This window comes from Peromyscus californicus, unplaced genomic scaffold, assembly GCF_007827085.1.
Source record: "Peromyscus californicus insignis strain IS unplaced genomic scaffold, ASM782708v3 Scaffold_11__1_contigs__length_118956290, whole genome shotgun sequence".
In the NCBI taxonomy this organism is placed as follows: Eukaryota; Metazoa; Chordata; class Mammalia; order Rodentia; family Cricetidae; genus Peromyscus; species Peromyscus californicus.
In genome coordinates, this window is record NW_026294402.1 from 60,252,809 (window position 1) to 60,266,170 (window position 13,362).

Below are 13,362 nucleotides of genomic sequence, written 5' to 3' on the forward strand. Positions count from 1 at the left end.
ATTCACAACAGACACTTATTCCATGGAGTCATCTCCCCAGCCCAGTTTTAACATTTTACTTGATAAATTAAATGGTATCTTAAGGCCAGTGTGTACTTATTGTCAGGAAGGCTAGTCTCTACTTTGAACACAAGTCCATTTACTTTCCACTAGAAAAAGACCCAATGAGTTAAGGACAAGTTGTGAGGAAAGGATTTATTTGGTAAGTCAGCAAGACCCAGAAGATCTGAAGGCTAGGGTCCTGAACGATCACCTTAGCAGAGATTTTTATTTTATTGTGTGTTAGAACACATTTTAAGCTTTTATTGTGGAAACTTGGTATTGTGTTGATTAGCAGTGCTGGTTTAAATGCTGAGAAAGAGCTGTGTCCTCATGGAGGCCTGGGCCTTTCCAGCCAATACCACCAGTGGTGCACTTATTCTTCCTACTGTGTTAGATTCCAGTCCACAGCCTTGTGGGACAGGGCACTGACTCCAGGGGTTACTTAATGAGAAAAGAGAGGTGATTTCAAAACGGAATTGCTTAATTTGGAGGTAGAAGTCTGCCCTGTTAGGTGAACTTCTGCTGTAACCATCCCAGCAAAACCAACTCTTGGCCTCATTTACTAAGCGTCATTCTGGCTTGGGGCTTTAACTACAGGCCAGGTTAAAGGTGAAGTCAGGTTTGCCTCCCTTGTTCTAAGGGCATCCACCATTCCTCTTTGGAATAAGCCCAGGACAGAGATGGATTTGCACCATTCCCATTCACTGTTCCACAGTATAAGAGCCTTCCTGTATAGTTTCTGGGTAAGGCCTCAGAAGAGATCGTCTCCATTTGTTCATATGTCTTCCTTAGTAAATGTATCTAGTAAATCCCACACTAAAGAGAAATATTGAGCAGAAGTCTTGTAGGACTCAGCCAGTTTGATGGATAAGCCATCTTCCCCAAGGCTGGTGTTCCTAGCCAAACATAGGAGGTTGTGTCAGAATGCAAAGGGTTTGCTGGCATCGAGGGAAAGGACAAGTATTACAGTGTGTGTCACCAAGCCTCTACTGAGTGACAGTTCGGGAATCTGAATGTCCTGGTGATGGATCCACAGTCTAAGCTAGGTCTAGACCCTTTGACAGAAGGGTTTCTCAGAAGTACTTGAATTGGGCTGGTTCACTTTGCTGCATGCTCATGGTCTGCTCCGTGTTCCTGGGAGGTTTGTAGGACCTGGTCATCAGGCAGAAATGGATGGCATGGTCCTGGTTTATACAGACCTGCTAGAGGCAAACTTGGATAAAGGTTAATATTACCCCAATGTTTTTCTTACCCAGTCTCCCCTGGTCCTTGACTAAGTCAGCAAGTTCTCCGACAGAGGGAGAGATCTCAAGTGGCCTGCCCTATAGTAGAGTTTTACATTTATTACTGTATATGATGTGTGACTATAGGGCACACATGTGCCACAGAGTGCTTTGGGAGGCTAAAGGGCATCTTTCAGGAGTCTGTTCTCTCTTACCTTGTTGAGGCAGAGTGTCTCTCTTTCTGCCAAGCTACATAGTCCAGGCTGGCTGGCCCAGCCAGCTTTTGGGTCCTCCTCCTGGCTCTTCTTCCCATCTCACAGTAGGAGTTGGTGCTTGCCACCATGTGTGACTTTTTCATGGGTTCTAGGAACAGAACAAATGATTTTACCCACTGAGCCACCCCAGGTACCATTTGTTCCAAATTGGTTTCCTGACAGATTTTGCAACGGTTTTCTTACTGGTCTTTTTCATTGCCCAGGGCCTCCTAGAAGAGTGTAATTTCCAAGTAGTAGGTAGTATTCTAGACACTGGTTGGGTGACTTCTGGGGCCCAAGAAGGTCCATTGTTCTTTTAAGATTTTATTTTTAAAAATATTGTGTGCACGCATGTGAGTGTGGGTACCCATGGAGTCCAGAAGAGGGCATTAGATCCCCTGGAGTTACAGGCACTTCTGAGTTGCCCAGAGTGGGTGATGGGAATCAAGCAATGGGTGCTATTAACCGCCAAGCAACTCCCCAACCCCTGGCACTGTCTTTAAGGAAGCCAGATTCCAGGATATTTCTTTAAGAGTTCTTTGATAATGCAAGTCCAATAGGCCTTTACCCACCTAGAAAATATATATCTACAAAACTCACAAAGGTCTTGGAGCATTGGAGGGACACTAACTTGCCACTCTTTGCTGGAGCACAGAGGTCTAATTTTTCCTTCAGATTTTTAACACACACTAGTTTTGTTGCTTTGGGGGTTTTGAGATGGGGGGACTCACTTTGTAGCCCTGAACTCTTAGAAGTCTGCTTGCCTCTGCTTCCTGAGTACTAGGATTAAAAGGTGTGTATCTCCACACCTGATGTTGGAGTTTTTGTAGCCCAGACTGGTTTCAGAGTCTTCTGCCTCTGCTCCCCTAGCGCTGGTATTACCACCAAACCTGGTACACACCAGGAAGTTTTAGGGTGGCGTGTAAAAGAGTCCCATGTACATCTTCATACCCATTGGGAGACTGTTGTGCAGTGGAATGTTTTGTCACAGTCTCTGCAAGGGCTTTCTAGAGCTGAGTGACCTCCAGACCACAGCATTTCCATCCAGGATTACAGGTCACAAGTGAAATCCTAGGGCTTGGTAAGAGTGCTGTGCAGCAGGCATAGGGACCTGAGTTAAGGTCCCCAGCACCCATGTATAAGCAGAACACATCCACACCTGCCTATAACCCAGTGCTGGGTGGGGCAGGGGTGGAGACAGAAGGGTTGCTAGCCAGACAGCGTAGCCTAAAAACAGTGAGCTCCAGCTTCAGTGGGACCCTGTCTCAAGGGAATAAGGCCAAGAGTGATAGAAGACAGCTGTGTCCTCTGGCATGTACCACACATACAGCAAAGTCCTGTTCTTCAGGTCTTTCTTTTCTTTATTGGTATATGAAAGTTTATATTGAGAGAAATCAATGTGAGGAACCAGAGGTCCAGTTAGAACTGAGCTGTCACCAACTCCAGCAGCCAGCTTTCCACCTACTAGATTATCCCTTCTGGGGGCTGTAACAGTAGATTATGGTCACCTAGGGATGCTGTGAGCAGCCACTAGTAACTGCAAGATATTTAGCAACCTGCTTTCCCTTGGCTAAGCCTAGCACCCTATATGATGCCTTTGCCTCCCGCGCCATTGCTCTTGTCTCTGGGTTCCCCGTAATGCTTTTACCATGTGCCCATGCCAGCAGTGGGATAGGCCTGATCAGAGAGGCCCAGACGGCTGCATATACTAGTTCAATAGTCTATAGGCAGTTATACTTGGGGTGGTGGCATCAGAGACACCATTTGGGAGCAGAGAGGTATAATTCACTGCAGAGGTAACTCTCATCTCACACTGGGACTGGCCAGTAGTATAGCTGGGTAGTTTCCCATTCCTGAGGAAAGGATGTGGTAGGGAACATGCTCAAAGGTTGTCCCAAGGGTTTGGTGCGTTTCAGGCGAGCGCTCAGCCACTGAACTACCGCCCCACCCTCGGGGCTTCGTCCTTTCTAGACTCTAATGTCACTTAAAATGACATGGTAGGATCAAGATGTGGTGGTATGAACCTGACGTCCTAACACCGAGAAAACTGCAGGGGAAATTGTCAGAGGTTAATTGGAGCTACATGGCAAGAGCCTGTCTCAAACGACAAAACAAAAGCCTCCTGCCGTGGTTTTACACTAAACCCGTAATTGGCATTCCAAGTTCTGCAAGGGAAGAAAACAACAGCCATTTACCCCAGATCCAGTCAAGTGCTGTCTGGACTTGTTTATATACTGGCAAATATTTCCTCGCCTCTAGGACAGTGGTTCTCAACCTGTGGGTCACGACCCCACAAGGGTACCATATCAGATATTTACAATTTGTAACAGTAGCAAAACTACAGTTATAAAGTAGCAACAAAATTTTCTGGTTGGGGGGTCAGCACACCATGAGGAACTGTATTAAAGGGTCGCAGCATTAGGAAGGTTGAGAATCACTGCTCTAGAACAGATTGTAAGTAGGTGAGTCGTGTGCTTGTCTGTGGCTTAGCACATGGCAGTTTGTAACCTTCAGTCGCTCCTATGTTGGCAAGGCTCTGCTGAGCAGGTCCTGCCACTTAAATGCAAATAGCTCTGGTCTCCAAGAGTAGTAGTTGTCAGCAGAGTGAAAGGCACTAGGGTGAAGATTCGGGACAGTTCTGTTTCCCTTAGACCTTGAGACTCAGTTGAAGGCGGTTTTTGTTGTTGTTTTTGAGTGCTGACATTATATGAAGTCTGGTAGGATTCTATTTGTATAAATATTAAAATTATGCTTTATTAAGACGGATCTCACTAAACTCGGCATCTGCCAGCTTCACCCTCCCAAGGGCTGGTATTAAAGGTACATGCCTGGCTAATAAGTCTTACTTATCCTCTCCATCTCTCATAGAGGCAGAATCTCCCACTGGAACTCCAGGACTTTCTGAATAGCTAGTCTAGCTAGCCAGCTTGCTGTGGGAATCCCGTGCCTTTACCTCCCGTGTGCTCCGAGCACCGGCTCGGGCACCAGGGATCTGAACCCCAGGCCTCATGTCTCCAGGGCAAGCACTTTACCTTTGAGCCATCTCCCCAGCACTCCCTTATGACAGGTTCTTGTGTTTTCTAGCCTGGCTTCCAACTCTCTGGAGGTGACCTAGAGGTCTTGATCCTCCCAAGTGCTGGGATTATAGGTGTGGACCACCATACGAGTTTACACAGTCCTAGGGACTGAACCCAAGGCATTTGCATGATAGGCAAGCACTCTACCAACTGAGCCATATCCCACTCTGTTCTTAATATCACGCTCATGCCACATGATCTGGTGCATGCTGAGGCAAGATGATCACAAGTTTGAGAACAGCCTGGGCTTGTATGTACATGGTGAGACCCTGTATGAAAACGAAAGAGGCCATGCTCGCCTTTCCCACGTGTTGTGACCACCTCATGGTCAGCACTGATGTATCCTCTCTAGGGACTGGAATAGATGGAGCTTTGGAGCTTTGTTGTAGCTCTTGAGTCCCGTTGAGTCTCTTGTTTGGGAACCCTTTCACCCCCTTGCTAAAGCTTAATAGGGGAATGCCTCCTTTGGAGATGTACTCTATCAAGGCAGCCACTAGGGGGCTACTTGGCTGGAGCTGGTGTGGGGCCCCCCCCTCCACCAGCCTTGTCAATCACTGTCTCGTTCATCTCCCGGTAACAGCATGTACAGTTGATGCATTGCAGACAGAGGTGAATTATTCCTTGGAAGGAAGTCTTTCTGTAGGGAAGATTGGTGTTCTATCAGTTAAGTAAGCCTCATGTCGTGAAGTGTCCAGGACCCAGTAACCTCCACAGGCATTGTTGGGGAGGTGGCTGCCTGGCCAAACTCTGTCCGACTTCATTGCTCCTGGTTTTTTTTGTTTTAGTTATCCTTCACAAACTTTGTTACTTGCTGGGCTCTCTGATGTTTCCTTACCTTTCTTGGACCATTTAGAGCAATCCAACCATTCTTCCTTAGGACAAAAATTTTATTTTTCCAAACAAATCCTTTCTTAGAAAAAAACGTTTTTAACTTTCCTCACCACACCACAAAATATATCTTCATACTTACACTTTTCTTTATATTTCTCTCTTCCATGTATACTGGTTCCTTTCCTGCCTTGCTGCCTTCCTTAAAATATGTATCTTCAGGCCATGTGTGGTGGTGCATGCCTTTAATCCCAGCACTCTGGAGGAAGTGAATTCAAGGCCAGCCTGGGCTATACAGCAGGTTCCAAGCCAGCCAGGGCTATCTAGTGAGACCCAGTCTCAAACGTTACAGAATCTCCAAATTTAAACGAGATTTTTCTCAGTAAAATATATTTTATGATTTTTTTTCATCAAAATGCAGCTTAATTTCTTTTTGCAGTATTTGCTTACTGAATTACATGTTCATTCCAGTTTCAACTCTCAGTGACCATACTTTTGGGTGACAATCAAGAATGAAGCAATCCTAAATCGTTTCTCTACAGTTTGGGGAAACTTGTTTATTAACAGACCCAGATGGAGTTCTCACCCAGTTTTGCTAATAGATTCAAGATCTATAGGCCACCGCTGAAGTGTACCCATCATGTAAACAAGACCTCTAATTGAATGATCACTTCTGTTCTGTTTAAGCATTCATGTGTCTGTAGCCAACTAGAGGAATTTCTGTGTGATTTTCTTTAGTCATCTCCCTCTGTTCCCCTGGAGGGTTTCAAACTCTTGTTCTTCCGGTGCCTTCTCCAGAGTGCTGAGATTGTGAGCATGTGTCCCCACACTCCGCTTCCTCGGGATTGTGCCCTGTCGCTGTAACACCTAACTTGTGCATAAGGGTAAATACATAACTGCAGTTTATGAAGACATGGGTCACAGTTCTGAAGGTTGGGAAAGACTCGCTTTGTAGCCCAGATCTTCCTGTTCCGGTCTCTGAGCACTGGCATGACAGGCATGCGCCACCATGCTTGGCTTAAAATCTGTCCCCACAGACGTCTTCCTTTTTAAAAAAAGGATGTACACAGATGAGCTAATTCACAGTGGAAACCTAAGTCCAGCGCTGCTCCCTTTTCCAAACAGGGTGCCTGCTCAGTGCTTCCCATCATGCACAGGGCCTAGACTGGATCCCAGCAATGGGGGGGGGTGGGTGGATAAACTGCTGTTGTAGTGCACACTTGTAATCACAGCACTCAGACGGCTGGGGCAGGAGGAGTACAAGTTCAAGGCCAGCCTGGGCTACATAGCAAGATGCTATCGGGGCCAAAGAGAGCGCAAAGGACGTCCCCGGCTTTAAGAGCAGAAAGTGGTTGTGGTGGGGGAGAGCTTACAAGGTTATGGGTTGGTTCTTCCAAGAGGAAGCTCAGCTTTCAGTAAGCATCAGGAGACGGCCTGGACCTTTGGGAATGTAACCCTCAGCACAGGTTCAGAGAATTAGTGTTTACCCATGGTGACGCACAGCATTTGAAATTCATGGACTACCTACCAATTAAAGGTCACATATAGAAGGTGGGCAAGATGCTCAGCAGATGAAGAGCTTTGCCACTAAGTCTTTCCAAACCCGAGTTCAGTTCTGGAACCTACGTGGTAGAAAAAGAGAACTGACTCCCACAAGTTCCCTTCTGACCTCCACGTGTACACTATGGGTGCACACATACAGTAAAGAATGTAACGACAGGGTTTCTCTGTGGAGACCAGGCTGGCCTCGAACTCACAGAGATCCACCTGCTGATGCTTCCCGAGTGCTGGCATTAAAGGCATGCACCACCACTGCCTGGCCAGGAATATTTCTCCTAATGCTGAATTTTCTGAATAGCCACTGGAAATGAGGCCAGTTAGAAAAAACAAACTTGTCATCAGAATGCTTGCCGGTGCTGAGGTATTTCGCAATATTGCTGAGTCCTGAGTTGAAGTGTAGCTCTTGGGGGCTTTGGGGTATCCATAGGAGCTGGTTGTGGGCTTTCTGAAGGCAGTTCAGCTTTCCTCAGGATTCCAGACATCCGGCCATAATGGAGCTTCAGTGCTGAAGATGACTCACCATTTATGTGCAGACTTCAGTGTTGGTCACCAGCCTCTGTATTTTTTTTTTTTCAGCTTTTGGCTGATGCCAGCATTTATGCTCAAGAAAATAGTTCTTGGGAACTTTTCCTCTGGCCCAGTGGACCCGATGATGGCTGATGCCATTGACTTCATGGTGGACAGGGTAAGGATCAAGATACTGCTGGAGACTTTGTACTGGGAGTTTTGTGCACAGGTGAAAAGAGGTCCATCTGTCTCTGGGTGTGTAGAGGAGGTCTTTGTTAAGCAGTCCTCTGTTAATACTTCCAAACAGACCCCACTGCTGGGGAGGGCTTAGCTCTGTCAGGGGAGGCAGAGGCAGGCAGATCACTGTGAGTTCCAGGACAGCCAGGCTTCAGAGTGAGACCTTCTTTGTTTTTATAATGTACAGCAATAGTGAAATACTATAGATTCTTTAAAAACTAGAAGGTGTCTTAAGGTTTACTGTGCGCACTAAGGCCATAGAGCCTTTAACCTGATGCAACATCGCCTAGTGTGTACATACATTGGGATGGTGCCCATTCATATGTACATCATCTATTACATTGTTTATTAATTAGTTTAAAATTTAAGGGCCAGGTGATGGTGGCACACACTTTAATCCCAGCACTCGTTTGAGGCCAGCCTGGTCTACAAAGTGAGTTCCAGGACACCAGGTCTACACAGAGAAACCCTGGCTCAAAAACCCAAATAACTAAAAGTTCAGGGGCTAGAGAAATGGCTCAGTGGCTAGGAGCACTTGCTGCTCTTATAGAAGTGAGTTCGGTTCCCAGCACCCACCCTTGGTGGTAACTCCAGCACCTCTGGTTGCTGAGGGCATCTTCACTCATGCGTGCATACCCCCTCACTGATACACATGGTGTCTGTGTCATATATAAAAACAAAACAAATTTTAAACAGAAGTGAGAGGCTGGAGAGATGGTTAAGAGGTGTACTGCTCTTGCAGAAGATTCAAGTTGTGTTCCCAGCACCCATGTCAAGGAGCTCACAGCCACCTGAAACTCCAGCTCCAGGGGATCCAACACCCTCAGCTGGCCTCACAGGCACCTGCACACATACAGTTTAAACATATAATTAAATCTTTAATTTTTTTTTTTTTTTTTTTTTAGGTTTTTCGAGACAGGGTTTCTCTGTGTAGCTTTGCGCCTTTCCTGGAACTCACTCTGTAGCCCAGGCTGGCCTCGAACTCGCAGAGATCCGCCTGCTTCTGCCTCCCGAGTGCTGGCATTAAAGGCGTGCGCCACCACCGCCCGGCTAAATCTTTAATTTTTAAGTAAAGTTTTTCAGCCTGGCTATGGTAATTATACCTGTCCCCTCTGCACTTGGGAGGCTGAGGCAGAATGCTTTCCACTTGAGGCCAGCCTTGATAATACAGCAAGACTGTCTCCAAAAACCAAAGCTCCCAAGACCACACTAGAATACATCTGCAATTCTTGGGCATCCGAGAATCTAGCTCCTTTGGGGTGGGGAGATGTTGTGTTGTTTTGTCTTGTCTTTTTTTTTTTTTTCCCCTTAAGGCAGGGTTTCTCTGCGTAGCCCTGGTTGGCCTCGAACTCAGAGATCTGCCTGCTTCTACCTCCCAAGTGCTAGGATTAAAGACATGCCCTACCACCTCTGGCTAAATTTTGTAGTCTCTTGTGACCTCAGACTTCACCTCCTGAGTGCTGGGTTGCAGAGGTGTGCTTCCATGGCCGGCTAGAATCTGTTTTCACTTGATCTCCTTCCGTACCACTCAGGCCAAGCTGACAAATGAGTCTGCAAGCTGGTGTTCCAGGACCAATGTCCTTACATGTTATTTGTCACTTTTGAGGGGCACAGATTAGTGTGCTGTGCCCATAGGCACCTGGGTTAAGCAGTGGCACAGGTGGAAGCCAGAGGAAGACCACATTCCAGTTATAGAGCCCTGACTTAGGTGCCACAGTCAAAAAAGGCCACTGCCCTCAAGTCCCAGATCAGTCTCTCAGAGACATTGTGTTTTCTCATTGGTGGCTTTTCCCCCATGCACATTCCCAACATCATAAGCACAGATGTCACCTGTGGACCTACTGTGAGCATAAAAACAAAATGACCACAACTGTTACCTGTATTTCTTCCTGCAGCTGGAGAGTTTGGGTCAAAGTGAACTGGCTTCAAGACTAACTCTCAACTGTCAAAACTCTTATGTGGAACCTCATAAAATTCGGGACATCCCTGTAACCATCATGGATGTAAGTTTCTTGTGAAGTAATATTAGGTGCTGGCCAAGATGTAGTTATTTTGTGGCGTTAACCATGCTTTTTTCTGCAAACATACCTTGGCTTTCTCAATTACAAAGTAATCTACTGCTCATCCTGGATTTTTTCTCATAAGAGTGATGACAGCATTGTGCTGGGCGTGCTAGTGAATGCCAGTGACCCCAGCCCTGGAGAGACCGAGGCAGGGAGATACTCTGGTGGGAGACAACCTGGTTTACATAGCAAGCACTAGGCCAGCCAGTGGTAAGTAGTGACACTGTCTCAACTCTCCCGCCACCAAAAGTAAAAATATATATAATACAGGCCGGAGAGATGATGGCTGAGCAGTCACGAGCACTGACTACTCTTGCAGAGGACCCGGGTTTGTTTCCCAGCACCTACCTGGTGGCTCACAGCCATCTGTAACTCCAGTTCCACAGGCTCTGATGCCTTCCTCCTGCTTCCTCAGATATCAGGCATGTATGTGGCACAGACATTCATGCAGGCTAAATAAAACACATAAAGACAAATTTCAATAAGCCTAGTAATCTTTACCCATTTGGGGAGGGCTGCTTTAGGGTGTGGGAACAGAACCTGTGACTTTCCGTGTGCTCGGCAGTCACTCTTCCACTCAGCTACACACCTCAAGCCCTTGGGTTAGTGTGGTTTTATTTTCTCATCAGTAGGTACTGTGTTTTAAACATTTCACAAAGAGGTTGCCTCACAAGAGTAGAGAATTTCTGTAAGGTAGGACTGGCAAGATGGCTCCACAGCCCACACTGCCTGCTGCCAGGCCCAAGAGTTTGAGCCCGGAACTCTTGGCCAGACAGTAGATCCCCATGTTCCATGTCCTGGCTGATGACCAACTGGCTCCATGTTTCTGTGAATTTGCTTGCTCTGGGTATGCCATTGGTTCAAGTCTAGACTGTTCCACTTATCACAACGCTTTTAAGGTTGACTAGAGCCAGGCTGGAAACACGGCTCAGTGGCTAAGCACTCGCTGCTTTTCTGGAAGATCTGAAATCAATTCCCAGAGCCTATATCTGGTGGTTCCCAGCTGCCTGTAACTCCAGCTCCAGGGGATCTGAAACCCTCTCATGGAGACACTGATTTCACATGCATGTACCCACACAAAGATTCACACATGTACACATAATTTAAAATAAAAATCTGGAAAAAAAATTCATTCTAGAGAGGTGGCTCAGTGCTTAAGAGCATTAGCTGCTCCTGAGCGCCCACATGATAACCCACAAGCCTTCTTAACTACAGTTCAGAGGATCTGACATCCTCTTCTGGCCTACATGCATGTGGTGCACAGACATACATGCAGGCAAAAAACCTATTCATATCAAAATAAAAATTAAAAATGATTCACTGGCCCCATAATGTATCTGAATGTCATTCCTTTAGCGCTGAATGATACTCTGTTACATAAACTTTACATCTTGTTGATGTCTTCCTTTCAGTGGACATCTGACTATTATGAATGTGTCTTTTTTTTTTTTTTTTTTTTTTTTTGGTTTTTCGAGACAGGGTTTCTCTGTGCAGCTTTGCGCCTTTCCTGGGACTCACTTGGTAGCCCAGGCTGGCCTCGAACTCACAGAGATCCGCCTGGCTCTGCCTCCCAAGTGCTGGGATTAAAGGCGTGCGCCACCACCGCCCGGCATGAATGTGTCTATTAACATGAGAGTAAAGGGATCTGAGTCCTTGCTTTTAAATCTTGTAATTTGGGGCTGCAGAGAGAGCTCACTGGGTAAGAGCACTTATTGTTCTTGTAGAGTTCCCAGCACCTACCTGGTTGCTCACAACTGTCCGTAGCTCTAGTTCCAAGAGATCCTGTGCCCTCTTCTGGCCTCCTCGGGCACTCACACACGGTGGCACACATAGAATTCAACTTCAGACTTTCTGAGGAACTGACACAATGTCTTCCAGTGGTTGTGTCATTTTATATTTCCCCCGAGTGGTGCACAAGGGTTCTGGTTTGTTTAACATTCTGACATTTTGGTTGTGAGCCTAGCCTTTAATCGCGGAACCATCTCTCCAGCCCCAGAGCCTGCATTAAAAAAAAAAAAAAAAAAAAAAGCTAGGCGTGGTGGCACATGCTTGTAATAATACCAGCACTGGTGAGGTGCAAGCAGGCAGGTTCCTGTTTGCTGACCTGCCAGTCTAGCCTGCTTAGTGAGTTCCAGGCCATTGAGAGACCCTGTCTTAAAAAACAAACTCTTGAGAATAATACCTGAGGTTGACCTCTGGCCTCCACATACACATAAACATGCATACATATACACACAAAATCTATATGTGTTTGTGTGTGTATATATGTATACATACACACACTCATATATATTAAAGATATGCTTAGCTTTAAAATATTTTCAAAAACTACCTTGTATGCAAGCTTGCATTGAGAGCATCTGAAAGACATCCAAAACCACATGATGTCAGCTGCCAGAGCCTCTCTCCCAGGAAGTCTGAACTTCCTGCCTTTAGTCTCTAATTTTTAAAAATGAGTATTTCAACCAGGCAGTAGTGGCACACACCTTTAATCCCAGCACTCGGGAAGCAGAGGCAGGTGGATCTGAGTTCGAGGCCAGCCTGAACTACAGGGCTACATCCAGGACAGCCAGGGCTACACAGAAAAAACCTGTCTTGAAAAACCAAAGAAAAAAATAAATACTTATGTGTATGTGTGTTTGCCTGCGTGTACGTAAGTGTATTATGCAGTGCTCATGGGCAGAAGAGGTGTCACATCCCCTAGAACTAGAGTTACAGATGGTTATGAGTTGCCATGTGAGTGCTTGGAACCTAACTGGGGTCCTCTGGAAGAGCAGCCAGTGCTCTTAACCACTGAGCCATCTCTCCAGTCCTGAGACTTCATCTTTCTTGAAATTAGCATTCCCAGTGATTATCCACTATTAATATCTTGTTAATTAGCTACAGGTGAGAGCTGCAGGAGACATTTGGCAGCAAATCTGTAACTGAAGCCTTAGGTTGGGATTAGAATTTTCTTCTGGTGGGAGAATGGGGCCTTGCACACACTAAGCAAGCATCGTACCACACAGCTGTATTCCTACCTGTTGGGTTGGAGTTGGATGTGACCAGGAACAGCACGGGGAGGTGGGCTCTGACTGCTCTGCACTCAGGCACGTGAAGGGATACTTTTGTCCTGTACTAAGAATACCATGAGGTTTCAGCTTTGTCTGTTTTCAAAGGTGTTTGACCAGAGTGCACTGTCAACAGAAGCCAAGGAAGAAATGTACAAACTTTACCCTAATGCCCGCAGAGCTCACCTTAAGACAGGAGGCAATTTCCCCTACCTGTGCAGGAGTGCGGAGGTCAATCTTTATGTGCAGGTAAGTCCAGCCCGGGAGCCCTTGAGCCTCAGAGACCCCCAAGGTGACTCTCTTAGCAGCCTGCAATGGCACACTGTGGTGACGGTCCTTGGTGTGGTGTGACCTTGCCTCCTGGAGACAGGGAATTCAGCCACAGCAAGACACCACATTTAAATGGGAACAGTGAGTCTCAGAAAACGACTTGACCTGATTATGCAAAAATAAAAACACCACTTCATTCTCTCGAGAGATTACTAGAATGAGGTGACAGGCGACTGCCTTGATTTGGCAAG

At 46.4% G+C, this 13,362-nt stretch overlaps 1 protein-coding gene across 2 annotated transcripts in view; it reads left to right on the top strand.

Moving 5' to 3' along the window:
* Positions 1-13,362, top strand: part of Spg21 (SPG21 abhydrolase domain containing, maspardin) — a 29,515-nt gene that overhangs the window by 13,661 nt on the left and 2,492 nt on the right. For both annotated transcript variants that reach the window (XM_052712493.1, XM_052712501.1), the window contains 3 exons: positions 7,561-7,669; positions 9,624-9,731; positions 12,950-13,090. In XM_052712493.1, the coding sequence (XP_052568453.1) occupies positions 7,561-7,669; positions 9,624-9,731; positions 12,950-13,090 (358 nt within the window). The remainder of the gene's footprint in view (positions 1-7,560; positions 7,670-9,623; positions 9,732-12,949; positions 13,091-13,362) is intronic.